This window comes from Corvus hawaiiensis, chromosome 21, assembly GCF_020740725.1.
Source record: "Corvus hawaiiensis isolate bCorHaw1 chromosome 21, bCorHaw1.pri.cur, whole genome shotgun sequence".
Lineage (NCBI taxonomy): Eukaryota > Metazoa > Chordata > Aves > Passeriformes > Corvidae > Corvus > Corvus hawaiiensis.
Genome location: NC_063233.1, coordinates 8,107,442 through 8,135,166, shown reverse-complemented (window position 1 = coordinate 8,135,166; position 27,725 = coordinate 8,107,442). Strand labels below are relative to the sequence as shown.

The following is a 27,725-nucleotide window of genomic DNA, read 5'->3' as shown; positions in this document are numbered from 1 at the left end:
CAGGAGCAGAAGCAGAGAAGGGACCACCTGGGTTGCCAAATTCAGTCCCCTGCAGTGTCAGGGATATAACAGCAGATAATTAGTCCAAACATTCACAGAAAATCCACTTTGTAGGCTCTGATATAGCACAGGCCACAGCAGATTTCCCAGTGCTCTACTATAAACCAAAGCTCTTTAGCTAAGACGGAGAGTCACCACTTTAATGTAAGACAGGAAAAGAGAAGGACAGATCCACAACATCTTAAGTACCTAAAATCCAAAACATTGGTCTAGAAAACTGTTAAGTATGAGAAAGAAAAACATTGGCTGGTAAAAGGTATCAGCTTTCTTATTTTCAGAGAGTTAAAATGAATCAGGTGTTTTGACAGTTATGAAACTTCTATTGAAATTTTAAGTTGGAATATTTGCCAAAACTGATCCTTTCCCACAGATAGTCTGTTTTGATTAATTTCTCCTTTTCCTGAGAAAAATATTTTATCAAACATTTCCCACCCTTCTCTGGTCTTAGCCTGTGTGGCAGCTCCTACATCCCCTTGTAGTAGGAATGAACGCTTTCGCTTTATTGCATTTTTACTTCTTTACATCTTATACTCCAGGTTATTGAGAAAATGCATCAGAAAACACTTGTTTGATCAAAATCCTCTATGTTTTTTCTCTCAAGTGTATCAGCAAGTTTAATATCATCTTTTTCTTCATTTACCCTCCTCTCTCAACACTGCCAAATTTTTCATCTAGCACTGTTTACATGGTCAGTATATATCAATCTTATTTCATATATGCAAAATATATTGGACTCTTCTGTTTCTTGGGTTCTGAGCATTTGCTTCATGCATTGTTCTGTGCACAGGTGCTGTGCTGCCCATTTTGTTTCTTTGTTTTCCCAAAAAAGAGGCTTCTGAAGATGAAGCTGTACCTTTCCCCTGACCTCACCCTTCAATTCTTCTGCGCCCATTTCCCCACCTGGGGGTTGCTGACATCTGGATATGATTCTTGATTTTATTTCACCTTTCTGTGGGGAAGGAATACTTGATTGTTGTGCTATTTTCTCTGTCTCTCCACATTTCTCTTCATTTTCTCTGCTGTGAGCATGCATGCACACACACACACCATTTCCAAAGCACCTTTGATTTTCTTCCCAGATCAATAGAGCATTTAAACTCCAATGATCAAGGAGGAGCAGCTTGTTTATTTCCCCACATATTCTGACACAAGTGGCACATCTTGTAAACTGCTTTGATTTGATGTTAGTGCCTATTATAAAGTTTACTCTCCCCAGAGCCATCCATGAAGTTAAAGTACTCTTACTCTGATCAGGAGCAGAGCAGAACTCAAAAAGGTGAGGTAAAAAGAGAACAGGAGTGAGTATCTTACCACAGAATTTTGCTTTCTGCTGTCCTTGCTGACAGTGATCAGAACAATTTGAGGACTGTTGAGCATCCATAAGTGTGGGCAGCACCAGTGAGGGTACTTTATGTATCACACTTTAAAGTGAACAAATATAAATGAAGGTCTATTATCCCTTGGTAGAATGGGGCTGGATTTGTGGCTACACAGGAAGCATGGATTTCATCCGAAACCTAGTCAAGAAAAATACCACTGAGCTTGGCTGAGTCTGGAAAAGGCTGTGATTTCAGAGAGTTTTCTGTACCTCTTCTCTATAGCCTGGACCTGTCTGTGGTCCTTGCTTCAGGATCCTTTATTTTGCTGGCCTTTTTTGCTTCAGATATGAGAGAAGAAAAACTGTGAAGCCCTAACATGAGGGGAATTGGCCAGAGGAAGGAGACATGTTTATTTGCTTTTGCTATACTCCAAATCTCAAACTGGCCTCTGTCTCTTTCAACCGTTCTTCTTTTCTTTTCCCTCCCTTTTTTCCTTTTTTATTTTTTTAATGGTAAAATCTCGCCCATTCCAAACCCACTCTCCCATTTTCTGTTCTGCAGGGTGATGTAAGTGTGCAACTTTCCCATCCAATCCCTCCACCCTCTCTTATCACCATCCTAGTCTCAGTTTTTCCCCTGCTGTCTGGTGTCCTTGATTCCCCTGCTTTCCCTCCTTCCTGCTCTGCACAGTTGCTGCTTTCCTGCTCCTCTCCCATCTCCTTTGCTGCGGGAGGGTGGTGTCCCCTCCGAGGGTGGCCACAGGTTGGTGGCTTCAGCCAACTGGTGTTGGAAGCGCTGTGGGAACAGAGGGTAAGCAGGCTCTGTGTTTGTGTGCTTAGCCAGGCTCATGGGCTTGCCTATTTTCCGGGAATTATTGATATTGTTCTGTTTAATATCCATCCTCGCCGTGCACAAACAAGGAGTGAGCGGTCGCTCTCACAGAGAGGGAGCAAGGGGGAATTGAAACTGAGAAGCATCTGGAATTGGCCTGGTGAAGCAGCAGCTGAGAGATATGATACCAGCTCATGAAAGCAAAAGAATTGCTGTGCTAGAGAAACAAACCACTCTGTTCTCTGCTGGGCACCTCCTGGGGCCTGGTGGGCTCTCGAGTCTTCCTTTTGGGTGATATTTAGGGCTTTTTTATCTCTTCTCCTTCCTCCCCGCCATCGTGTTTTTCCTCCTTTGCTTTATCTAATTTATTGTCTCTCTGTTTGCTTTAAATCACTTTCCCATATGGATTTCTCTCTTCTGACCCATCTTCCCCTCCCTCATCTGATTCCCAGGAGTCTCCTGTCGTCATGGAATTGGGAGAAGAGCAGCCCTGTTCCTGACACCGAGCATCAGCTGCAGGCTCCTTTCCTCCTTCGTTTTCTTCCTTGTCTGTTCTCTGCTGTTAGTGTTGGAAACCTATTCACAAAGATCATCCACTGGATTGAGGAAACAGATTTTATCACCATTATTTTGTTTGTTTTATTCAAGACAGGGAAAGAAATAGAAAGGAAAGGCCTTTGCTGTTACCAGTGTTTCTTAGTTTTGAATGGAGTTTTTTTTCTCCTGTACTAATGTATCCTAGTGCTGTTATTTTCCTTTAGCATTACAGCAAGATTACGGTTTTATAGTCCTGATCTTGCCACAAAACTTCCTGCTGCTGCTGGTGATAAATCTCAGGGGCGAGAGAACACATCCCTTAAAATCAGGGGAACTGAGGAATGGAGGGATGCTCTGATTTGTCCTGGTTGTGGTGGTGTGCTGTGACAAAGTCAGCAATCAAGCCCAGCAGCAGCCCTTTTGCTACCTTTTATAATTGTTTTTTAGGGATGGTGATGGTTATTCCTCAGCTGAGATTGTTCTCCATGTGAATTCCCATGCCCTAATTCCTGTAGGATGTTTCCTTGTAGCTGTTGGTGGTTCTTCAGTGGATAAGGGCAGTGCTGAGCCAGTGGTGGTGATGGAGTCTGGCACCTGCCAGGTGACATCTGGCTGGTGACAACACAGGGGCTGGGGGAAGAAGGCACTTGGCATTTGTGACATGAGCTCTTTGGAGATGGCAGAAAATCAGATGGTCTGGAATTCATGTCTCTGAGCCAGACACTCTGGTGATGGTGGAATCCACATGAATGACTGTATTTCTCAGATGGAACAGTGTGCAGCCCACAATGGGAGAGAAAAGCAAATATCAGCAAAGCCCCTTAGTTCAGAGCACTCCTATTTAAATTGGAATACTTTGATATTTTTTATCTGCCTGCACATTGATTATTGTATTGACTTGCTGAAACGGCTTGTAAAACATGGAAGTTGCAACTGCTTATCTTCCTAGGAAATGCTGAAAATCTGTCTCTGGATATCTCAGATTATTAAACCAAGGACAAAAACAACTAATTTACCCCATAGTTAAATTCAGACCCGGTGAGAGGTTGCAGAAGGGGCCCCAGAGGATTTTTGGGGAGGGATCACCGCCCAGTACACACCCTCATGGCTAAGCAATCAGTGTTTCTGTCGGGAGCATCACCAGGGAGGATGCACATCCTACAATCCATGGGAGTTTCTTCTGAATGCAGCAGCATCTGTGCTTGTAAAGTGTGAGGTGCTAAAGTTGAAATCTGGAGCTTGCATTACTACTGTCTTACATGTCATCTGTCTTGTGGATAAACAGAGCAGCCTCACGGAGGTCAAAACAGCACCTTTCACCAGTGATAATTTAATGAGAATTATTTTCAGTGTAAACTAGACAAGAACTGGAAGTCTCCTGTGAAGCTCCTGAATGGAGATGTTCAGGGAGAAAAGGAGTACTGGGAGAAAAAGCAAATGTTAACTAAATGCATTACACACACGGTTTTGAAACATACTTGGCAGAGGGAAGGGCGAGCAATATAAGCCAGATTCTGCTGTTGAACACACCAATGTAAACCTAGAGTAACTCCTTTGGAGAGGAAATCGGGGGGGCTGCTCCAGACCTGTGAATGTGTAGAATTTGGGGCAGAGACAGAGGGCATGCAATGGGGAAAGTGACCAAGCTGAGAGGTGGATGTTGTGGAGAACAACCTCCAACTACCGTCACCGCTGTCGGTGGTTTTATTTGGGTGTGTAATGGTTATGGTGATGCAGTGGGAAACATTTGTACAATGTGGGGTTGTTTTTGCTTTTTGAAGTATTTTCTGCATATACCTATATCGTAATCCCTCCAGACTGCGGGACTGGGCCATGTACCAGTGTTACAGTGAGCCCTTTGTGTTTCCGGCAACAAACACTCCTGAACTCTGCTCTCCAGGCTTGTGGCCTAAACTCCTTCACCCCCGCCTGTACTGTCCCATCTCCAGCAATAATATTTCCTCCTCTGTTTATAAACAAACACCCTCAGAGGAAGTTCACGGGAAGAAAAGTTAGTTAATGAAAATCAACCACGCACCCAGGCCTGGGCTGCGGGCTGGAGCCAGCAGGGTTGCTGGATGTTTCCTACCCTGCATCTGTTTGTAGGAGTTTCTTTGATGAGATGTTTGCCTGTCTGTCTAATTCTGTGTCTTCCTCATCTTTTCCCATCGTCGTGGAAAATATAAAAGAAGTGGGGAAAAATTGCGGTCTCAATTTGCTTTGAAATCAGCATGGACAATATTTGGGAACCCCGAACAGGGAGATTGACTTCAGTAACCCTGTAGATTTTCTTCTTGGTAAATCCACAGATTTTGTCTGCTTTGTTGTTGTTGTTTTTTTAGCATCAAAATCTAGATTCTGGCTCCTGGCAAAACTGTTGCTCTTGAGTTGCGCAAAGGCTGTAAAAGGACTAAAATAGCCCAAAGGATAATTGTCCACTATAGTCTGAGCACAGGGCTGATGATACATCTGGTGTTGCACATTATTCTCATAGAGCCACCCCTTAAGGAGGTAGGAGTGAGCTGGACCCAGGGGAGTGGGTAACACAGGGCTGTGGTCACCGCGGGCATGAGCGAAGCACGGTAATGGTACTGGCAGCTGGAAAACACAGAATGTTTTTTGACTCGTTCCAGAGGTCCCACAAACCTCTTACAGCACAGGGGCAACTGAATAAATAGTCCATTTTCTTGTGGCTGCTCCTGGGTTGTGTCTTTAGCACTGCACCTTGGTCTCAGGTACAAGGTGAGTGGATTAGGTGTTTGTTTCCTCTCAGGAGAAAATTGGATTCTCTTGTAAGTCTTTCTGGCCACTCAAAATACATAGGAAGATCATCAGACAAAGGAAAGCTCTGGCAGTAAGGGAAGTAGCCTGGTCAGGGCTGTGGTTCCTCACTTGGGCAGAGGTGTGGTGTCGATGCAGTGCTCATGTCACTGTTCCAGGCTCCTTCTCTTCCATAAGGAGTGTATTTGGAAATTGGGGCTAAGGAAGCTTTTACAGGTATAATAGATGTGGAAGTTGTGGTCCCACTTTTAGTTCTAAGAGCCTTGAAGTTTTAGAAGTGTACTACAAAAGGTCTCCAGTGCTGGCAGAATCCCCATACCTTAAAATGGGATGGTTTAAAATAGTCTTATCCATTGCTTTTTGTTGAAAGAGCAGTTTCTCTTACTGAACAAATATCTTCTGTCAAGTCTTATCTGTAAGACTATTCCAGTGTGGTCTCTCCACCTCCCATTCCAATGGGGGGAAGATAATCAGAAATGAGCATTTTGCATTGCAGCATGGACAGAGTTTATCCGTTGTTGCACAACCCCTTTGCTTGCGAGCAGGTTAAATAAAGGAGCAGGGTGGGGCAGTGGTGGAAATGGACCTGGTTTATACTGGTGAGCTTCCTCCAAGAATTCCAGCGTAACTATCAACAGTTTCTCCTAGCAGGAAAGTTGAGCGATTCATTCTTACCCTTTGAGGAGTTCTGAATTATTGAAGTGCAGAGGATGTTCTGCTGGGAAAGGCTGTAATTCCCCGCAGTCCTCTTTGCTAGGGATGGTTTAATCAAACAGACTGTTTACGTTCTGTGTCTCAGCAGAGGCAATGCTCAAACAGCAGTGGTCTTCAACTGGACGCTGTAGCACTGGGGGTTTATTTTATTTTGTTTTAAACATCAGCATACCACCAGTTTTACTGGGAAATGGCCATCTGCAAACACCTGCAAGCTCCATGGAACAGGCCAGAGAGGGAAGCAACAGCAGCTGCGTCTCACAGAGGCAAAATGAGACAGCAAGGGGGCTATGTTTCTTCTCCAGAGGTTTCTGCAGGGCTGGGATTTGGCAGCAAAGGTGGGCTGGGAGCACTTGCACTCCTGGAGGAAGAGACCATGCAGCAGGAGGAGGCTGAATGTTGGTCCAAACTCTTCTCTGAGCCTCAAACAACTGATGGTAGAGTCAGAGAAGAAAAAGCCTTTTTGCCAAAACCTTGTGTTTTGCCTCACACTGTGAAGGCCAAACTGTTCCATGAACAGTTTATGTGCTCTCAGACGTAAGAGGGCTCAGACTGAATGAAATGGGAGTTAAGTATTCCATGAGAGAGACAGAAGAAAGAAATGAGATTAGGACAGCTCTTCCTACCACCGCCCATCTCTCCCCTCACTCAGGAGGAACATCTTTTGCACCTATATCAACAAACCGACACTTTATTGCACTTCTGCAGTATGTCCAAAATTGGCCATAAACCTTGAGTCAGGATTTTAACTTGTGTTCAGACACTTTCTTTTTTTATTCTTCTTTGGTATATTCTGGAAGTGATGTATTTCTGCTCCCCACGCGCAGGATCTTCTGTGCATCACTGAGGAGGACGCACGTAAGTAGGCAATGTGGCCAACATTCTTCCAAACCCGAGCAATCCAACCAGCTGTTCAGCAGGGCTGTTATTTATTGAGAACTGTCAATGTGTTCAACACATGGTGTCCTTTGCCCTGTCGAGCCAACAGCCTGGCTTTTATGGGTTTCTCTGACACTTGTCACACACTGGTGACAGGACGAGCTGGAATGGGCACATGGGTTTATGTGAACATTACTCTAGAAGGGCATTGCAACAAGATGTTCTATAAGGAAAGCAGAGACAGAGACCAGTTGGCAGAGGAGAAAACAGAGGCTCTTGCAAAGGGTAGAGGTTTCTTTTTGGCTGGTGCGTTCGGAAAGAGAACAGAGATTTCCTTCAGCGATAAATTAGATGCTTGGGGAGAAAGAAAGGGTGTTTGTTTCAGCAGTGATGCAACTCCTGTGTGAGAGAAGCAGACTCCCTCTCCTGTTAATTCCAGCTGCTGGTTCTGTGGCAGAGTAGAAGTGCACAGGTTGCTTTGGGGTTTTAGTTGCTGCTCTGCAATTGCTGTGAGGTGCCTTCAGGTCTGTCCTTTTCGTCTCCAAAGGTGGGATAATGGCTCTGAGCAGCCTGCAGATAGATGCTGTTTATAAGGGTGAGGACATGCCATTAGTGCAGTGCTTCATGAATGAAGCTGTAAATGACAAATGCCACTCCTTTGCACCAACAGGTTGGAATGTTCAGCCAAGAAGCCCGGTTGGCCAGGGTCGTGCTGAGTTCTTGTGCTGCTGTAAAGGGAAGACTGAGATTGTGGAGTGCCAAAGAGACAGAAAGACAGGGGCACATCTTGCCAATCTCCTACTTATCTATTTGTCCCATCTTTTTTCTCTTGACTTGTGTAAGCTCGTATTCATGAGTATCACAGGTATTTATTCTCCCCCACTGAAAAACAGAGCTGTTGCCTGAACAGTGTGACTCTGGCCACATTCCCTCCTATTCAGCACAATGCAATCTTGGCTCTTTACTGGTTAATATTTTCTGTCAACAACCTGCAAGAAAACAAAATCAGTGCTGATAAAATTTGCAGATGTTGCAGAATGCAGGGAGTGGTAAACAATGACCAAAACAGGACTCTCAGTTGGGTGTTTTCAAAAGCTGAGAACATGCAAACTATGCATTAGAGTAAAGCCAAATGTGAAGTCATTCATATAGAGAGAGGGGCGGCGGGTCACACACAAAGGATGGATGGGGGAAAGGATCTTTCACCTGGAAGCTGAATGTGGAGCAGCAACTGCCTGTTGGAATAGATAAAGCATGTAAATGTGAGCTGCCAATGTGAGGCTGTGGCCAAAGGTTTGGAGTCATGATTGGCTGGGTAAACAAGGAGATATTAAACAGGACTGGGGGGGTTGTGTTACCCCTGTGATGACACTGGAGTCGCTGCTGCCAAAGCACTTTGTCCCATTCTGGTGTCTGCAGTTTAAGAAGGATATTGTATGGAAGAGGATTTAGAGAGAAAACAATTAGCAGTGACAATAATTATGTGATTTGTAACAAGCCTTGAAGTGTTGGACTCAAGAAGATTAGGAGGTGACTTGATCACCATGATCTTTAAACGTGTGTTTTGGGGATGTTAAACTGATAATTGGGAGTTGGAAATGAATAATAGAGGATATGAGTAAATCCAATTGATCCAACGGAGACTAAGCAACTTTAGAACAGAGTATTTTAGCAGTGTTTTAGCCCTGTGAGTAGTCAGTTATTGAAAAACCTTTCTGAGTGGAATGGTGGAATATCTGTCACCATAGCTTTCAATGTAGAGCTAATAGTTTTTCCAAACTACAAGGTCTTTAAAGAGGAATTAATTCAGTGGTCACCCATATTGTGTCTAAGAACTTCCAATGTCAGAGTATTCTGGGTTTTTCAGCTATTACTGAAAAAACGGTTGAAGCCAACAGTAAAGCACAAGCAGCACTAAGATGCCAATTTCAAATCTTTTAATTTCTCTCTTTTTAGTTTCTGTGGGGTCTCCTTGATGCTGCTAGGATATTTCTGGTCTCCACAATATTTACAGCTCATTGTAGGGTTTCCTCACCACCACTGTAGTTGAATTGTGAGGCTCTGTCTCATATGATATTTTTAATCCTGTTTAGATATTGTCACCTTTTTCCAGAATGATGTGCTGAGCAATGACTTGACTTCTCCTTTTTGAAACAGTCCAGTGCACTGTTGGAAAACCACCTGAAAAACAAGACTGAAATCTTTTCTCATTGAAGGTAGTGAGAGCTTCACTGTTGACCTCAATGATGCCAAGAATTTACCTCCAGAATACAGACTTTGGGGAGCAAAATCAAGGTTTCCCTCTGGAAGCTGGACCATTGACAATGCCAGGACTGTGAAGCCAACAGATCAGACCCTTAAAAACAAAGTGGATGACAAAGCAGAGAATAAGCTGGGGGTGACTTTAGCTTGTCATCCCCTTGCTGGGTGGTCTGCCTCAGTCTCAGGGCAGAACAGTAGTCCAGAAGGGCATGAAGGATGCTGGAATGACCTATTGCTGTGAGTTTAGCTGAGTTGCAAACAGAAAACACTGACCAAAAACCTGTCGAAGGTAATTAGTGTTCTGAGACAGGATTTAATTTCATTTGATCCATCCCCAGCTGGAGACTGTTCCTCAAAACTCAAATTTAAGCCAAGTGCTCCAAATGCCCCAGTCTGCTCCCTCCAAGCCATGTGCACATGTATATATAGGCCCCTGCACAGAGAAAATCGTGCCTGTACATGGTATTTTGTTAGTCTTCATTGCTCTGCTTCCAAATTTAACCAGAAGTAGAAGGGCTGAAATAACATAAGAAAGGCTGGACATATGATATTTCCTGCTGCTCAGCTAAATACAAGAATTGCCAAAAATCTTCCAAGGTAGCTTGTTTCTTTTACATTTTTCTCCCAGTTCTGCAGACTTGAGAAGGTCAATTACTTTAGAGAAGGATTTGGCTTTGGCAACACTTATGGAAAGCGAAGCAGAATTATGACCTTTTGGAGGTTTGCCCATCGCTGTCCCATCTTGTCCTTTAAGAACTAAAGGCTGAATTTTCACAGCTACAGTCTGTGGTTTAATAGGTGTGAATTTGTTTCTGTGCACTTCTAAGACACCATGAGCATCTGTGTGAGAATTTTCTTTTAGATGTCTATTTATTTGTGCTCACAGATCAAGTGATCACTGGTATTTGTAGAGCAGAAACACAGGCTCAGGTATTTCCAGGAGGAAAATCATACCAAAACAAATGAAATTGGATTCTAACCGAGCAGAATAATAAAGCTCTAAAATTATATACTTAGGTTAGTATGTGGTGACTCCAGCCTATCTGGAATGCGTGCTATAATAGTTGTATCATGTTAGAGAGGCAGGTTTTTTTCAGCAGGACGTTTCCTAGAAAGCAGAAATATCTCTGTGGTTTGTGTATGGGTTTGGAACTTGTGTGCAAGTACGGAGCAGGGAATTTGAGGCATGAAATAGTCAGGATTAGTGAAGGCCCAGATCCCTTTCATAAATGACAGCAGAAAACAGGCACGAGCAGCTCCCTTCTCCCCACTGCTGTTGCAGCCTCCTCCTCTGTGGATTGTTTTGGAGTCAGTTCTTTGAAGGTTGATAAATGCCTCAGTTGTTTCTATTAGTACAGGAAAGATGCAGTCATATGGGAAAGCCAGATGCAATATTTGAGTCTGGATAAGATCTAAGATATTTTTACAATAAGATATTTAATTTTTGCAGAGGCAAAACCCTTGCAGGATATAAATCAGTGTAAATGCACTGGAACTACTCAGTTTTGCACTCACAAAGTGTCTGCCCAAGAATGTTCTCAAAATCCAATTAAATAACTAGAACTGTTTCATGTGGAAATGCCCCTCAATTACAAAGACAAGTCTAAGCTATCATGATGTGATTTTTACAGTCTCTTCGCAGGGTGCCCTAGTTTGCATTCATGGAATTTTTTGTTTTTGTTTTGTTTCTGTAATAATGTGGATGTTGGCCATCTGTCTGATCCTGGAAAGGTTGTAAGGTTGTCCCTGCTCCCCAGGTTCTCTTCCCACTCCCTCATTGATCATAATGTTTGATTTAGGTGCCACTAGATTTCCTCCTTTGTTCTCCAGCCCTAACCTCCCCCCTGCAAACACACATGCATTGTGCAATGGTGTAAAAGCTCTCCTGGCTGCAGCTGGGAGTAGTAACTGCTCAGCTGGTTCCAGCACTGCCCTAAAGCTGCTGTAAAGGTCAGAGACAAGGGAATTCTAAAAAGCAAAACAAGCTGTGTTGTTGTCCCCCCTTTAATCCTGGCTGTGTGTTTTGATCAGCACCACAAGCCATCTCATATGCAGAGCTCTGCTTCTCCCAGCCCTGTGTTTGTGGCCGTCCAGGGCAGCGTGTCGGGCATTTTTCCAGCCCCACTCCGGGCTCGGGCGCTGCCGCAGCTGATTGACTTGCACTGCTTGTCAGACACAAAGCACATTTTGAAAGGAAATGCCATATTGAACTCCCCGTGAGCTGATGGGTATTGTGCACGGTCATCTGATGGCACAGATGTGCCCCTAATAATCCTTCCAGGAGAATATTTCCTCCTGGGATGCTCTGGCCATCTGATCTGCTCTGAGGTATGCTGACCTATCTTGACCCAGTTTATGATCAATTCTCTCTGCTGTTTTCTAAAAGGAGCCCAGAAATATCACTTTATCATTTAGATTGCCTGGAAGCTGTGGTACTTACGTGTCTGTTCTTTCCACAGAAGATACTCTGTGGTTGCTCTCAAGCATTAACTCTTACAAAGGGGAGGAAAGCCACCCTGTGTGAGCAAGAGTAAATTTCTCTGTAGAGCTTTGATAGCTAATCAGTGCTTGGCAAACAGTGCAGGGAGGAAGAGAAGATGTGGAAGCAGAGGTGACTTTTGTTCCACCAAACGTTGCTGGGTACCTTCATCTGTGTGAGTCCAGTGACCCTTTTGCTGCTGGGCCTTTATCTTAATGTCCTTTTTCTCAGGTTTGTGTGTGCTGTGCATGTGTCTGTGAAGGATGGATGGTTTCCATGCATTCCTCCTGATGTGTATCCATGTGTTTTGCAACACCTGCTTTTCAAGTGGGAATGGTGTTAATGCTGGGTTTCTCTGGAGGTGAATCAGCTGCCTTGGGTACAATGGGAGGGTTAATTTGTAATCTGGTTCTGCTGAGCAGTGAGCACAGATAAGCTTGGGAGTTCGGAGGTGTGTGAGGATCCCTTTCAACCAAACCAACAAATTTACTGAGGGCTTTCCACTCCTCATATTTGAAGGATATCTGGGTTTTCATAAACACTAAACTCAACTTTTTAATAAGCAGGCTGCAATAGAGTGTCTAAAATTGGCAGCCAAAAATCTGAATTCTTGTCTGAATCAATCTGGATGCAAAGTCTCCCATATTTGTGACATACAGCAGTGATTCCCTGATGGAACATCAGACTTTGACTTTAAGTAGGATCCAAGAGAAGCCTGTCCCTACTATCTTCACTGCTGCTGTGCTTGCGTGTGTTAAAATCCTCTCTAATAACATGGACACATACTGGTTTCTCCAAGCTTCATCCAAAAATATTCAGTTGTTTCTAAGAACAAGGCAGGAGAAATAAATAGTTTTGTAGATATTGCAATATCCTTACCCTTGTCTGGAATGTTCCCGTGATCCCAGACTTCATAGCGGGGACTGAAGTTTGACCCTTGCAAAGGATGTGCATTTTTCTGTCCATCTAAAAGGCCGCCTAAAGCTGGTTATTAGATCATAAACAGTTTATTCACCAAGCACCAGTCTCCACTGCTCCTGCAGCTTTATTGTGAAATGCTTAAGGAGATCTAGATAAGGGGCAAACCTTCCCACTAACCCTTGTTTACGCTGAGGCTGTAGATGAAGGAGCCCTTGGAAAAGTCATACCCAGCCCAGGTCTGGCCCTGTCATAACCCTGCGAGGACTCAGCTCCTCCTCTGCCCTGTGGTTACAGTGCTGTGTGTTCACTTACACCTCAAAACCCTCACAATCTGTAATTTCTCACTAAGCCCAGCCTACCAGATGTATTTGCAGTAAGCTCTTCTATACTGTTAGCGGGTGTATTCCCACAATAGGCTCAGTGGAGTGTCACTAACATGATTGCCCATGCCAGTGGCTGCTCTCTTGCAGCCCACATGATTTTGTTATCAAAAGGGAAGGATTGATGTAATGTTCATAACTAACCAGCCTCTATAAATTCATGTCTTGCTGTTCTAGTCATTCTCACCTCCCTGTTTTCAGACTTCAAGGTATCTCACTGAGCAAATGAGTGACTGGGAATTTGAGAAACAGTACAGAATATATGCTTAATTTGATGCTAAATTACACTGATATAAAGATTTTGATATTAAAGAGCCTTGGGCTAAATTCTCAATGTTAATTAGGCATGGCTGTATTAGACTCTGTATTCTACACGATGAAGTTCTTGTCTTTCAAGTCAGAACAAAAAGATCTCTGTCCTTCTGTCTCAGATCTGAATCCTCTGGCATAGCTTGTAAATGATAATATCTGGTGTGAATTCAGCTAGATTGACAGCAGCAGCAAACATCTCCTTTTTGCTCTTTAAGTAGTACATTGCCACCTGAGCAAGCCTCAGGTGGTTTTCTTGAACCGCTCCTTGTCTCAGGGGGTGACCTCAGGAGGCCTCTTAGCTGTGTTGGAAATGGTATAGACAGAGACGTTGCCTTAAGTACTCTGGACTTTGAATTATTTAACTATTGTGGAAGGAAGCGGGGGCTGGGGGAAGCACGGCAAAGGAAAGGAGAGACTATTTCTCCCCTTTGTAAAACTATATTGGGTTCAACATCATACGATGAAATATCCGGTGCAGAACTCAAGAACTGCTCCAGTGGATCTTCACTGACTTATCCAATTGCATGGAACATGGGGATACTTAACCCAAATCTGTCGGTCTTAATTATTTTCCTCTGGACAGATAAAAGCTTTCTATAGGTTCCTGTAGAATATTTGCTCTTTCAAGCGTTCTTCTGCGCTTTGATACTAAACGATTAAAGCATGCTAAAGAAAAAAACAGCCCCAACCTTTAGCTCCCTGTTCTTGGGCCCCCTGACTGCAGCTTTGATTGTTGACCTAAATTCCCCTTTCATAACTGAGTCCTGTCACCTCTGGTTGGAGTCTCCCAGCAAAACAGGCACAGCCAACTTTCAGAAGTGCAGGGCACTGTTTTCCATTCTGCCTCGTGCAGCTCTGATGGCTCCCCAGCACCTGATGTGTTCAAAGTCAAACTGACCTCCCTCTTCCCCTTCCCCCACCTCACCCTCCTGGAAATGAAACCATAACAAGGGGGTTTTTTTTTAGTTTTACTTTTCCCCTCCCCCTTCTCCCTCCCCCCACTTCCCATTGCTCAGCAAAGTGAGGAAACTTTTCCTGCACAAAGAATGAAATTCTTCGTTCATTCTATAGCTGCGTTCGTTGCTGCAAAGATTGCTGTTATCCAGACATAAGAAATGGCACTGAAGTGAGGAAGGGAGGCCCCGGAGTATGTTATTTATAACATTACAGTGGGTTACAGCAGCTTGCATGGGCTACTCCAGCCTCTCTTCTGTCCAACTCTGCTCACAGAGGGCTACTTCTGGCTCCAGCAGCCTCCAGCTGTGAGTTCCTGTTCCTCTGCTCCCATCCCAGTTACAGCAATGCCTCCTGTCCTCACCCAGGACTGTCTCCCACAAGTTCAGCAGCTGACGTTCTGTGCTGTGTTCATGCTGCCAAACCCTGTCCAGTGCTCAGGGCCCACATGAGGATGTGGCTCTATTTCAGTCCCCAGAAAAGTCCTGAAAACAAAGTGGGTCATAAAAGCTGGCATTGGTTTGGGGGTCCTGAAAAAGGTCAGATGGACAGTGATGATGGAGCTGTTGTGGGTCAGTAACCAGAGAAGTGAGATTTCACTTGTCAAAAAAAAAGAGGGAGACTGTATTGTTGTATTTCTCATTTTCCATGTTTGGCTTTTGGTTTTGGGCAGCTGCAGTTCAGTTTTCCAGCTTTCCCCACTCTTTTGGTGCCTAGGAATTTACTTTTCCTATAGGGGACAAACATCATGGACTCGAAGAAGCCTCGTGGGCCATTGAAGTCTGTCTCTGGCCAAGCATAAAGGAAGGTGGCATCTTCCTCTGTTCATGCACTTCTCCAGAGTCCTCTGAGAAGTGACTCACTCCTTTGTGGGGAAGGGAAGCTACCAGTGCATCTTGCTGGAAAGCTGAATTAGCACCTCTTCCTTTTTTTTTAAATTAAATATAAAATTCCGTTTCAATCCCTTGGGCTTCAGGAACAAGAGCTTTACAAGGGAAAAATCATTCAGGCTAAGCAGTAAGAAGGGCTGTCAGTGTTCTCCTCAGCTGGAGCTCCATCCCTTTCTAGCAACTCAGGGCAAGCAGAAGTGAAGAAAACTGTTTGCTGCTGTATGAAACTTGTACATATTTTTTTAATCTAAGTGCTGTGGGGAAAACAAACATCAGTTTTATTTCACACCATTTCTTGGCTCAGAAACTTCAGGCACATTCGCCAAATTGTGGTTTTACAGTCATTGGCTTGAGTCTCATTTACCATGAGGCCTCTTTGGTTGGTAAAGAGATATTAAGTAGCTAAAAATGTCCTTTACCACATCATTGTAAAGAATTCTCAGCGTAAATGAGAATCTAAACTCTGTATATTTTTCATGTAAATGTTCATTGTGGTCACAGCTGACTTGAAATTTGGAGTGTCAACCATTATGTGGAGTGGTTTTGCTCAAAACCAACCTCGTTTGGGGTAAAAGAGGCCTCTTCTTGTTTAAAATGTTCTTAATTATGTCTGAGAAATAACTCATGGCTATGGAACCTTTTACTAAATTGAAATAAATTGTGAAAACATCAAATTATTCAGTTTTCAGAAGTTCTGGCAATTATTTCACATGTCCCTCTACCAATGGCTTTGCCCTTATTAGTTGTCATAGAAGAAGCAATAAATTCTTTCATTATGACATCCAGTGTCCCAGCTGAAATTAGTTTCATTGTGCAGGGGACAAAACGGAAAAGTGACACTCCCTTAGCCAGAGGATCCTCAGTCCAACACCAAAAGTAAAATGAAGGATTGGGAAAATAGGTGAAGCATTCAAGCAAAAGAGGGTCATAAAGAACTGGTACAACTTGCAAGGGAGTTGGGTTTCTTATCCCAGCACAAGGGAGTGTGGGTTTCTTGTCCCTTTTTTTACATTTTTTCCTTTCTTTTAAGAATAAAACAACTCTTGCTGCTGAAAGGCTCATGCTCAATCCATCTTTTCATCAAGAGTTGGATGTCTGCAATAGTAAAAGTTTGAGAAAAGAATACTGTACGTGGCATAAGGATTGGGTAATGACCTTTGCCCTAAACTAGAAAATGCATGGAACTGGAATAGTAGAGTGATTTAGTTGAGCAGCTTTCATACTGGTTTGTTCAGTGGTGTCCCTATTGTCACTGGATTTTTTCTTTTTCTGCCCTCCTTTGGCTCCCTGTAAATCTTGAATTGACGGCAGCTGTTTGAGCCCAACTCAAGACACATTGCATCACATCAGGGTTTAAAGGCTCAAAGGCAAGGGAGGATTGCTACAGTTCTGTAGTATTCCTCCAGCAGCTCCTCATGCTCAGCTGAGGCCAATCACCAGCATCATGCAGCACTTCAGAGAGAGGAAGATGTTCTTTAAATGCTGGCTGGGAAACTGGATTTCCCTCCCACAGTAATTTATTAGTTCTTTGGGGGTATACTTCTAGCCCCGGTCAATGTAAAGGGCAAAAATTCTTGACCCTTAAAGACTGTATGGTAGACTTCCCTGGAACTGGAGACCTGTTCCAGGACTTCCAGTTGTCCATCCAAACGTGGGGATCTTGGATGCCTGAAGAAACAGGTGGAGCAGCTTCTGTGTGTGCAGTTGCTTTGTGATCCACAGACCTGGAGGATTTGGTCACCGGATGGCAAAGGAGACTGGAGATGGTGGGCATTGTGGCAGGGATGAGTTGTCCTTCTGTGCCTCAGTCAAAACAGCCCAGGGAGTCCCTGGGGTTCCCCTGGCCATATTGAAGACATGCGGAGTCTCAGAGGGATTCGCTGGGACAAGCCCATTTCTGCATCACTTTTTCTTCTCTCACCATGTTGGCATTTCTTGGCAGGCAGAAACTCTCTTACAAAATGCCTGATCGGCTCTAATGGTCTCATTACAATAAGCTGAGATTTTTATGACTTATTTGGGAGAGGGACTTGTCTTGCCAGCTGCCTTCTTATTCATTGCAGTATTATCCACCCACTATTGTTGGACAATACCTTCATTTGAAAAATACAGACTTTTATAGGCTCTCATCCATCTGAAAATGAATGCTTTGTAAAAGTATTTATTCCATAAAGAAAAAAAACCTTAAAAACACTTCAAAAACAGACTCCAGAAGGTTATTGGTAGCTTTGGCTCTCATATCACAAGTTCCTCGGGTAAATATCCATCCCAGCAAATGTCATTTTTTTTAGCACATTTGTTTTTTCCTTGCCTGGTTCTCCTCCTCTCCTTTCTCGTGATCAGATGTAGCAGTATAAACCAGAAGCTGGTCTTGAAAAGGTTTTGAACCGAGTGCGCCCTACAGATGAATAAACACATTACCTTCCGAACCCTGGGATCTCTCTTCCAAAGGAAACAGGAAAAGGGGGAGCTCAGAGTCCCTAGCAAAATACCAGCATGCAGAAAAAAGGCCCGTTTAAATGTTTTTAACTTTCCCATCAGAAGAGTTTTTTTACAGGGGGAGGAGGTGGAGAGGGACAGGGTGTGAGGAGAAGGGGGGAAGGTGGATGCTGGGAGAGGGGAGGAAAAATACAGTGAATGCTCCTGTAACCTTTGCTCTGTTGATACTAGACAAGACTGCACTGTTAATGAGTGATTGTTAACAGATGGCTCTTGAGCAACTTAGTCAGAAGCAGAAGATGTTATTTGGTTGTAGTGAGGGGAGGGTGAGGGTGCAGGGGTGAGGTAAGGGGATATTTAGTCTTTTCACAAGGACTGAACTGTCAGAGATTTATGATTTTCCTTTAGGCTTTTGGAAGTGGAGGCTCTGGGGAAGGATTGTTTTCTATGTGCTGATAGTAGAAAGGCCATTTGGTGCTGAAAGCTGCAATGCTTTTGTTTTTGGTTGAGGGGTGTCCCTGCAGCCCTTGGCCTTTGAGAACTGAAGGATGGAAATGTCTGCCTTTAACTCACCAAGCCTTGTGTCTCAAAGTGGGGAAGAGTGGGCTCTGTCCACTGCTTGGAACTGTCTGAGGGCTGGTTGAGAGAGCTCCAAGTATGGATCCACACTTTGGCTGGGAGAGAAATCATTCCACAGTGCAATGAGTTGTTAGGAAGTGTGCCTGTGAGGGGGCAGGAAGCTTTCTGAATGTCCTTTTTCTGTGGATGTCCATCTGCATGTATTTCTTGTCCTTTCCCAGTGTGGTGTATAACAGCCTATGCCATGTGCTTGCTGGTTTTTGTTGGGTATGACTTTGAAAGCAGCCCGAACACGTCCCGTTCACTCTGTAGGATTTGTGTGCTTGAACTTATCAAGATGATGCTGCTTATCAAGATGCAGCTGCTCAGTGTTTCTCAAAGTGTGCAGAATTTAGATTTTGTCTTTATTTCCGTTCTGGACCTTATTAGATACAGGGTTCAGGGGTATGAGGGATGAGTGACATCAACAGGGATTGGTCCTCAAGACTGCTTTTGTTTTCAGCCACTGAGGAGTGGCTTGAGGGAAGGGAAGAACCGGATGCACAGTCCAACATCTTGCTGATAGGAATTTGCAGAAAAGTTCCGGGCTTTGGTCAGGAAAAGGGAATCCCATTTGTACACGCCACTGGCAAATCTTTACCTTTAATAGGAAGTCATGACACGACCTCCCACAATGGTGCACTAGGTGATTTAAAGTCTTCTTTGTGCACTAACTGTCTAGCAGATGTAGGTGAGTGTGTGTATATACATTTAGAGAGATATATTTACACAATTTAAAGACTAATGCCTTCATTCTGTCATCCTTATTTATTCATATTTCTCTTTTGGGGGCACATAGGACTGTATGACAAATGTTCTTACACCTCCCGTGACCGAGGCTGGGTCCTGGGGATTAACACCGTCAGTGACCAGGGGAACAGAGACCCCCGCTATTTCTTCTCGCTGAAGACAGACCGTGCTCGCAAAGTCACCACCATTGCAGCACATCGCAGCTACCTCCCCAACCAGTGGGTGCACCTGGCTGCCACCTACGATGGGCGCCTCATGAGACTCTACGTGAACGGTGCCCAGGTGGCCACAAGCGGAGAGCAAGTGGGAAGCATCTTCAGTCTGCTGACCTTGAAGTGCAAGGTGCTCATGCTGGGAGGAAATGCCCTGAACCAGAACTATCGGGGTTACGTGGAGCACTTCAGCCTCTGGAGGACAGCCCGGTCTCAAAAGGAGATCTTGTTGGACATGGAGCAGGCGATTCACAGGCAAGACACGTCCCTACCTCAGCTCGTTCTTCAAGACAGTTTACTGAATGTGAAAAGCACCTGGTCTCCCATGAAGGATGGCAGCAGCCCTCAGACCAAGTTCAGCTACCACCACGGCTATTTGCTCGACACCAGCCTGGACCCTCCTCTCTGTGGACAGACAGTGTGTGACAACATGGACGTCATTGCCAGCTACAACAAACTGCCCAGGTTCCGCCGCAACAAAACCGTGCGCTACCGTGTGGTGAACCTGTACGATGACAAACATCAGAACCCCACTGTCAGCCAGCAGCAGATCGAGTTCCAGCATCAGCACCTGAATGAGGCTTTCAGCCGCTACAACATCACCTGGGAGCTGGAGGTGCTGGAGGTGAAGAACTCCTCCCTTCGCCACCGGCTCATCCTGGCCAACTGCGACATCAGCAAGATTGGGGATGAGAACTGTGACCCCGAGTGCAACCACACCCTGACGGGGTACGACGGTGGGGACTGCCGGCACGTCCGCCACACGTTCTTCAACAAGAAGAAGCAGAACGGGGTGTGTGACATGGATTGTAATTACGAGAGGTACAACTTCGATGGGGGGGAGTGCTGCAACCCAGAGATAACAGAAGTCACCAAGACCTGCTTTGACCCATATTCTCCTTACAGGTAGGCAATTTCTTTTTATGATCATATTGCTGAATATCTGTCTAGGTATCGATCATCCTGCTGGCTGTTGAACCCTTTTGTTGTTGCTATTATGGGCTTTGGAGTTTAATGAATTTATTTTTTTCTCAGTATTTGGCTCACATTGCAGTTCTTCAAATGCAATCTGAGCAGTGTCTTACCCCTGAACTGGTAATCTCCAGCCAGGCTAAAGAAAATCTGTGCTAAAGACTGAAGCAGCCAATTTTGAGAGACCCATCAGTTGTTGGCTGTGAGCAGCATATTGTAACAGCGCACAGTTTATTTTAACTCCAGACTCTGAGGAGTGGGGATTGGATGTCAGAGAAAGCTCATGTGTATTTGCAGAGGGAAAAGGCCCTCGGGCATGAAACAGAACATGAATACTCTTAGGTAGACTTTAATTCTGTAGCACTTCTTTGAAGGTAGGCAGGTAATTCCATACTCTCACTGCTGTGTACAGCTCTCTGTAGGCACTGCTGGGGAGGGGCAGCTGAGTCTGGGGGTTGTGAGGAGGGAAGTGGCTACCAGGTTCCTGTGGCACACACTGAGTGGGTAACGAAACTCTTCTGTGCCCCTTTCCACATATAAACGTAAACAGGGTAATGCCACTTCATTGCAAGGCAACTTTCTGTGGGTGGATGTGAGCTTATAAAGCTCTCAGCTCCTCAGCTAAGGCTTGCCTGGGCTGCAGTTTGAGGAGTGATGTCCTTGAATAACTCGCATCAGGTGGGTACCATGTACCTACAATTACTTCAAATTCAGGCAAATTAAACATAGTTTAAGTAATAAAGTGTTTGTTGTGGATGAGTTAGAAATACAAGCACAAGAAAAGATGAAGGTTAAAGCTGGAATTCTTTTGTCTGCATTCCATGTTACAGCTTTTTTAGGAATTCACGGAGCCATAGAGGGGAAACTTCTCAATGGTCAGAACAACCAACACTAAAGTTCAGGTTAAGAAGGAAAGTATGAGTTCTTCAGGAGTCCCTTCCACTGCAGCAATGCAGGCTATATTTATAGCTTCCTTAATAGAGAGAAGTTTTTAAACAACATTATCAGCTCTACTGGAGCTTTAAATACACATAATTAAGTTGGAAAGAAAAGCCAATTTTTTTTTACTTCAGTGGGGTTGTTGTTTAAAAAATCCTTCTAGCTCAGTTTGACTTCAGTTAGTTACCAGTGAACAAAGCTCAAATGAGAAAATACTTTAAATATTAATGCTTGAAAACATTGAAAGGAAAAATACCAATTTTTAATACTGTTCAAGTGGAGAGGAACTCAACTAAGCAAATATCATCAAAGGCATAATGCAAATTGGATTGTTTTAACACTGTAGTTCTGAGAACTCGAGGTGTTAGTTATAGCAACTACTACAATTTTTAGGAAAAAATACATTATTTTTAATCTGATAGTACCCTTTTATCACTTGTTCTGTGACCAGCATAATGCCCGTATAAAATGAAACAAGAAAAGCCTTGTAAATTATAGTTCACAGACTTAAGGCTGTGTCTTAATGTTATTCTGAGGTACAGAAATGTTTCTATTTCAAATGAAGCCTTTTTGCTGCACAGACTGTGCTTGCACAAGCCCAAGCAAGACACTAAGTTGCAAAATTTGAAGTCACCTTAGCACCGTGGAGTTCCTCTTCATGCACAGTTTTATGTTCCTTTTGGAGACAATCTCCTGGCTGAGCTGGTCTGGAGGATTTATATCTCATGGCCTTGAGCTCACAGATCTTCTACAAGTTCATTTTGACTTGAGAAAAACCTCCTCTTGACCTGAAATAGCAAGGGAGGCCTGAAGATCCTCTTCCACAGCCTAGAGCCTCAGAAAATCCAGAGATGCTCCAAAGATTTTTTTATTATTATTATTTTTTTGAATAGATAGATTCAATTTATTTATCTTCACACAGACATTGTAATGCAGCATTGATCATTAGCAATGAAACCACAGAGCGCAGGAGGAGAAATTCCATCTCTCTGGAGCCTTTATTTGGTGGCTGATGTGCTTTGGCTGAGCTCAAGCTCACCCCTATGATGGGTGTTTGTACTCAGTAAGGCAAAATAGAGCAGTTAGGTCTGTGGACTTATCACTGGAGTTTGTAAGCCTGACTTACACTGCTTTGGGTATTTAGGTTAAAAAAACACAGCTTTAGGGCAGTGATTTTGGCAGCAAAGCTTGTACTGACTACAAGGGTGAAGATTCAAACCCTGTGTTTGACTTTGGTATGGCTGTCAGCATCATTCCCTGAGAGGGAGATTTCCATGTCAGTTAGTGACAATGTCAAAACCTGGTTGGCACCGTCTGGGCCCATTTTGCATCCCCAGCCCCTCTTGTCATTGCTTTCATTGGCCAAGAGTCCTCAGTCCCCTCTAGTGCAGGCCTTGTGCCACAGCAGTGAAGGCATTGCAGCCATGGAGAGCTCACATCTCATTTCAATTATTTTATCTGCCAAGTTCAGTCCAACGAAGTCCAGTAAAGTCCTCACTTCAATCCAGTGAGGAAAGGGAGGGAAGAAAGAAAGGTGAAATGGTACCAATAAAAAGTTTCCTGAACTTTTTTTGTAAAGACTTTTCAGAGTCTTCCTTAGTACTGGACTTGGTTCCTTCCACACCCTCAGTGTCAGCAATTGCAGCCAGCTGTTCACCAAGCAGAGCTTATTCGTTAAATATTTCTGTCCTCTGGAACCAACCAAAAAGTGCTAATGCTTGATTAATGCTGTAGTAAACAGGAACCCTCTACAGTGCCTCTTTATCCCCAAAGGATGATGTATCTGTTCCCAGCCACTTTCCTTCTCCTGATTGTGAGTCCCAGTCCCAGAAGCTCCATCCTGGGACAGCGTTGCTCTGAGGCTTGATACAAAAACCACTTTGGGTGCTTTGTGAATAAATGATACCACTGGAACAATTCAAAGACACCTCTGATCTGTGTTACAATTTTCTTGTGATCCTTTTGGGCACCTTGGACAAAGGGCTCAGGTACTTTGATGGTGTCATTCAGTTGCTGTGGTGGTGCAACTGTAGTGGCTTCAGAGCTGATCCCAGCAGCACCGCTGGTTGGTTCCTCTTCTGTTTCCTGCCTGTCTTTGTGGCACCTCTCCAAAAACATTTAAGTCCAAAAAGCTGATGTTCCGTGCCATAGTGAGGCGGCAGAGATTTAAGTGCATTTAAGTTTGTCAGAGGGACAGCACTGAGAATGGAGACTCTGCTCTCAGAGCTGCTCAGCAGAAAAACCGTAAACATTGTGGTACCAGCTAGATCATCTCTCCTCTTTTTTAATAGCCTGCAGGGAAAAAACAGAGGACTGGTTATCATTAGCCACACAGCAGGCTTTATCCAAGAATATCTGTCTCACTTCTTTTTATTAATTTCATGAGAGTGGGACAAAATGTATTTTGTCCGAGCAGAAGGTTTACAAATATTTTTCTGCTTTTTTGCAATTCCAGGAAATTAGAACATACTAAGATCATACAAGCTGGCCCAATACAAAGGGAAGGAGCAAGGATAAACACTCTTGCCAGAAAGACTCATTCTTTGTGTTATTTGTTGTATTGCTGGTTACAAAACAGGGAAGACTTTGAGCTCATGACACCTACCATGGCTGCTTTTCAAAGAACTTGAAAGAAGCAGCAAGGGATCATAGGAAATCATGCTCGGTAAATGCCATTTGATGTGGTGAGTTCTTGCACCATCCTATGGTTAACTGAGATGTTCCTCTTATGTAATATTGGGCTTGCACATCAGGCTTCACCACAGGATTTCATGGACAGATAAGGAAGCATTCCCCTCAGTGCCTTCTTAGGAAAACGCTGATGAAATTCCTGAAGCAGTAAAAGTATTGGAGTCTCTTCAAACTCCGTCGATCCATATGGCCTCCCAAATACATGCTGGAAATCCCCCCAGAATAGCTGACCTGGTGATAGACTTTCTCAACATCCACATGTGCCCCAAAGGCTGCCACAGCCATTCATTTCTGCCTAAATGAGGGGCAGGATGAGCTGTACAAGCTCTGGTCCTTTTGCAGCAAACTCATGTTGGCACCAAACCATAGAGTCATAGAGTCAGAGAACGATTTGGGTTGGAAGGAACCTTAAAGATCATTCAGTTCCAACCCTCTCTGAGAGCTGGAGCCCAGTGCCCTGCTGATGCCACCCTCTTGTGTGTCCTTTTCCAGCACTTGTATTGCACAGTTTGGCTCTGTTCAGACCATGTCACATCGTCTCGCTCAGGATTAAGGGCACTGGCACATTCCAGGCATACATAAATTAAACTCAAAATACATGTCTGACACAGTTGTAGGAATTTCCATAGTGGTTTTGAGCAGCAGTGGGTGTGACAGAGCTGTGTATGAGCACACTGGGCTGTGGCTTGTGGGCCAAAGCAGTAGCATCAGGAGGAGGAGGAGGAGGTGGTGGCTAATGCATAGCCCAGAGCAGCCTCAGACAGGTGACTGAGGTGCACTTCAGGGCTCTTCCATGGAGTATCAGATCAACCTCTTTTCCTTCTCTTCTGCTGGAAATCTCTTCATGAGGCATACATGAAAAATATGGTCAGCTTACCCTGGAGGAGGGAGGCACACTGAATGCCCTTTTCCAGGACCTAGAGTTGTAAGAAACACTCCTTGATTCCTAATAAAGGACTAATTTCCACTTAATCCTAAACACTAAAAAGAACAGAAGAAATTCATCAAAGCTCTTCAGTTCCGGGAGCTTGAGAACTTAATCCCCTGCCTCGAAGAGACCATTGTGCAGCTCTTGACATCAAGGATTCCTGCATTCACACAGGTATCAGACAGACATATAGCAAATACACGAGGTTTTGTCTAGGGATTCAGTGTTAAGTGTCCAGTTCTTTAATTAGCAGCTCCAGGGCTGTTTAGAAGGAGAAGAGTAACGCTGTCGAGGACGGAGCTGCTGTATCTTGGTAGTTGTCACCCAAAAGCTGAGTCCCAACAGGAAATCCTCTGTTCTCTCTGTTTATTCTGTCCTCTGTTCCAGATGTCAGGGATGTTAATCAGTGGGGAGGAGTTGCATCTGTTCCCATGCTAGCTACTGACATTTATAAGTCTAGTATTGAATTCTGATACAGACAGGACTTCAGTGCTAAAGAAACTATTTCTATACGATTGCACACCCTAGAAACAGTAGGAGTTTGCTCAATTTAGCTTGACCCACAGTCAACTTTTCCAACAGCTTTTTTCAAGAGACATTTTTTCCCCAAGACTCATAGAACTCATGGTTCCTTTCATGGATGTTATCCATTAAGGAAAAAGATCACTGTCTGGTCAAACTGCAGGACGGTTGGGATGAAGGGGGCCTATAAAATCTATGGAGTAAACTAACAGAGATCATTAAGGATCCTTGTGGGAGACAACAGATTAAAGTATTATTATGCCCCCAGTGCTGATGCAGACCCATTCCTCTCTGAAACCTCACGTGGAAGATTTGCAAGTGCAGAGTCTGCAGATTTGACAGGGATTGAATTTTCCCCTTGCTGCTGGGCAGCACCACATCCTCTAGGACCAGCTTCCCCATGGATGCTTTCCAGCAACACCTTACCAGCCTCTGGTTAAGCAAAGGAGGTGGAGCTCATCCTGTCCCTCAGTCTGCAATGTGGCCATGTATATGAGCTGGTTTGTTCTCTTTGCTGATCAATTAAAATTGTACCTCTCTCACACAGACCCACAGTTTGATCATGTCCAACAGGCCTTTCTCAAGTGCTGTAGGGCCTTGCATTAATCCCCCTGGTTTTCTCCCGCAGCCATTTGTGTACAACCTCTCTTCAGCTGTGGTTGTGGGGTGACCTTTGTGTTTTTAATTAACAGTGGCTGAACCTCCTGTGTAAATTCAGGAGGATGCTGCTTTCACACTGAAAAAGATGCTCACTGTGGCAAGCTTAACCAGCTTCAACACTTACATTTGCCATTCCCATCGTATCCCTCAGGCTTCTTTTCTGACAGGGATTTAGGTCCAATTCTTGCAAGCAAGAGCTGCCCCTTGGGGAAATACAGAGCAGCCACCTCCACCATGTTCCATTTACAGCACCCGTGAACAGGGTGCATTTGACTTTGCCTCTCTCGTGGATTGCTGGATTGGGCAAACAGTACTCCAGTTGGGCTGTTTTTGCAGGGGGCTGGGGAAACTGAGTGGATGTCTTGGTTTATCTTCCCTTAACTGAATTAATTATCCCCCAAACACCCCAGGATCAGGACAGTGTGGAGCTGTCCCATCACTTTTGTACCTGCCCACCACTAAGACACGCTTGTGCAGAGTGACTGGTGATCAATTGCACGCTACATGTGATGTCTTCTCCATTAGATGCCCATCAAGACACCCACTGGAATCATAATATACTCCCAAAACTTTCTTTGTGGGTGATTCTAGAAGGATGGAGGGGCTACAGAGAGATTCGGGTCATAATTTCTGTAGAGCTCTGGGGAGATGCAGTGATGCAGAGCCTCAAACAGACCTGTCAGGGCTACTGAGATATGCAGGAGCCACTTCAATATTTGCAACGTGTTCGTAGCTGCTGTGCTGTAAAAAAGCGTGATGCTGATAGCCACAGTCATGTTTCCTCCCTTAGAGCCAGATCCATTGAGAAGTAGGATGGATCTATCCCCACCCCACAACGCGGCAGAGTGTTTAGACCAGGAATACAAACCACTGCTGTCAGAAGCAATTCCGTGATTGCTCCATCGTAGCCCTGGCTGGTGCAGAGTTCCAGGACCCACATACTGTGGAGAAAGATTAGGAGCACGTGCTCTGCTGGGGTCAATGAAATCCTGTCCTTCTGTTTGGTTCGGAGTAGATTTGCAATTTTGAAGTTTCTCAGAGTAACTCAACTGAAACTACCTAGTTTGCATGTAATTTCAGCACTCCAAATTACCATAAATTTGCAAGAAGTTGTTTTCAGGTTCATTAATAATGGATGGGTGGCTACACCATCAGAGAGCTCGCTCTCAGCTTCCAAAAGGATCAGGGTGAGCTGCGCTGAGGAAACTTCTTGGAGTACTTAAATGCTTGGGGTATGAAACTCTAATAAACCTCCAAAAAGTCAGGAAATTTGGAGTGAAGGCTGAAACTCCATACCTAGTGCACCCTACTGGGTCTTTGTATTTCAGAACACGTTACGTTTGTTCACTGAAATATCTCCAGTATGGAACTCTTTAGGGTGGAGTTTCACCTTTAACTCTAAATTTCCTGGCATGTGTGAGTTTGAAGTACACGCTTAACTTTTCCCCAGTGCTGTTTTTCATTTTTAATTTCCTTTCTCTTTTAAAGGAGGGACCCTACTTGAAGGACCCCTACTAAAAAGGGACCCCACTGAAACCAAAATTAGAGGGTTTGGCCTAATTTGATCTTTCTGAAATTCTTCAGGAAAACCAGCTTCAGCAATTTTTTTTCTACCGTTGTTTTAAAGACTCTTGTGACCAATCCACCCCAGTGAAAAAGATCAATAAAATCCTCA

General features: G+C 44.2%; 1 protein-coding gene across 2 annotated transcripts in view; it reads left to right on the top strand.

Annotated features, from left to right (window-relative positions):
- The window catches only part of PAPPA (pappalysin 1), a 178,406-nt gene that overhangs the window by 7,487 nt on the left and 143,194 nt on the right, over positions 1 to 27,725 (top strand). For both annotated transcript variants that reach the window (XM_048325816.1, XM_048325817.1), the window contains exon 2: positions 19,176 to 20,244. In XM_048325816.1, the coding sequence (XP_048181773.1) occupies positions 19,176 to 20,244 (1,069 nt within the window). The remainder of the gene's footprint in view (positions 1 to 19,175; positions 20,245 to 27,725) is intronic.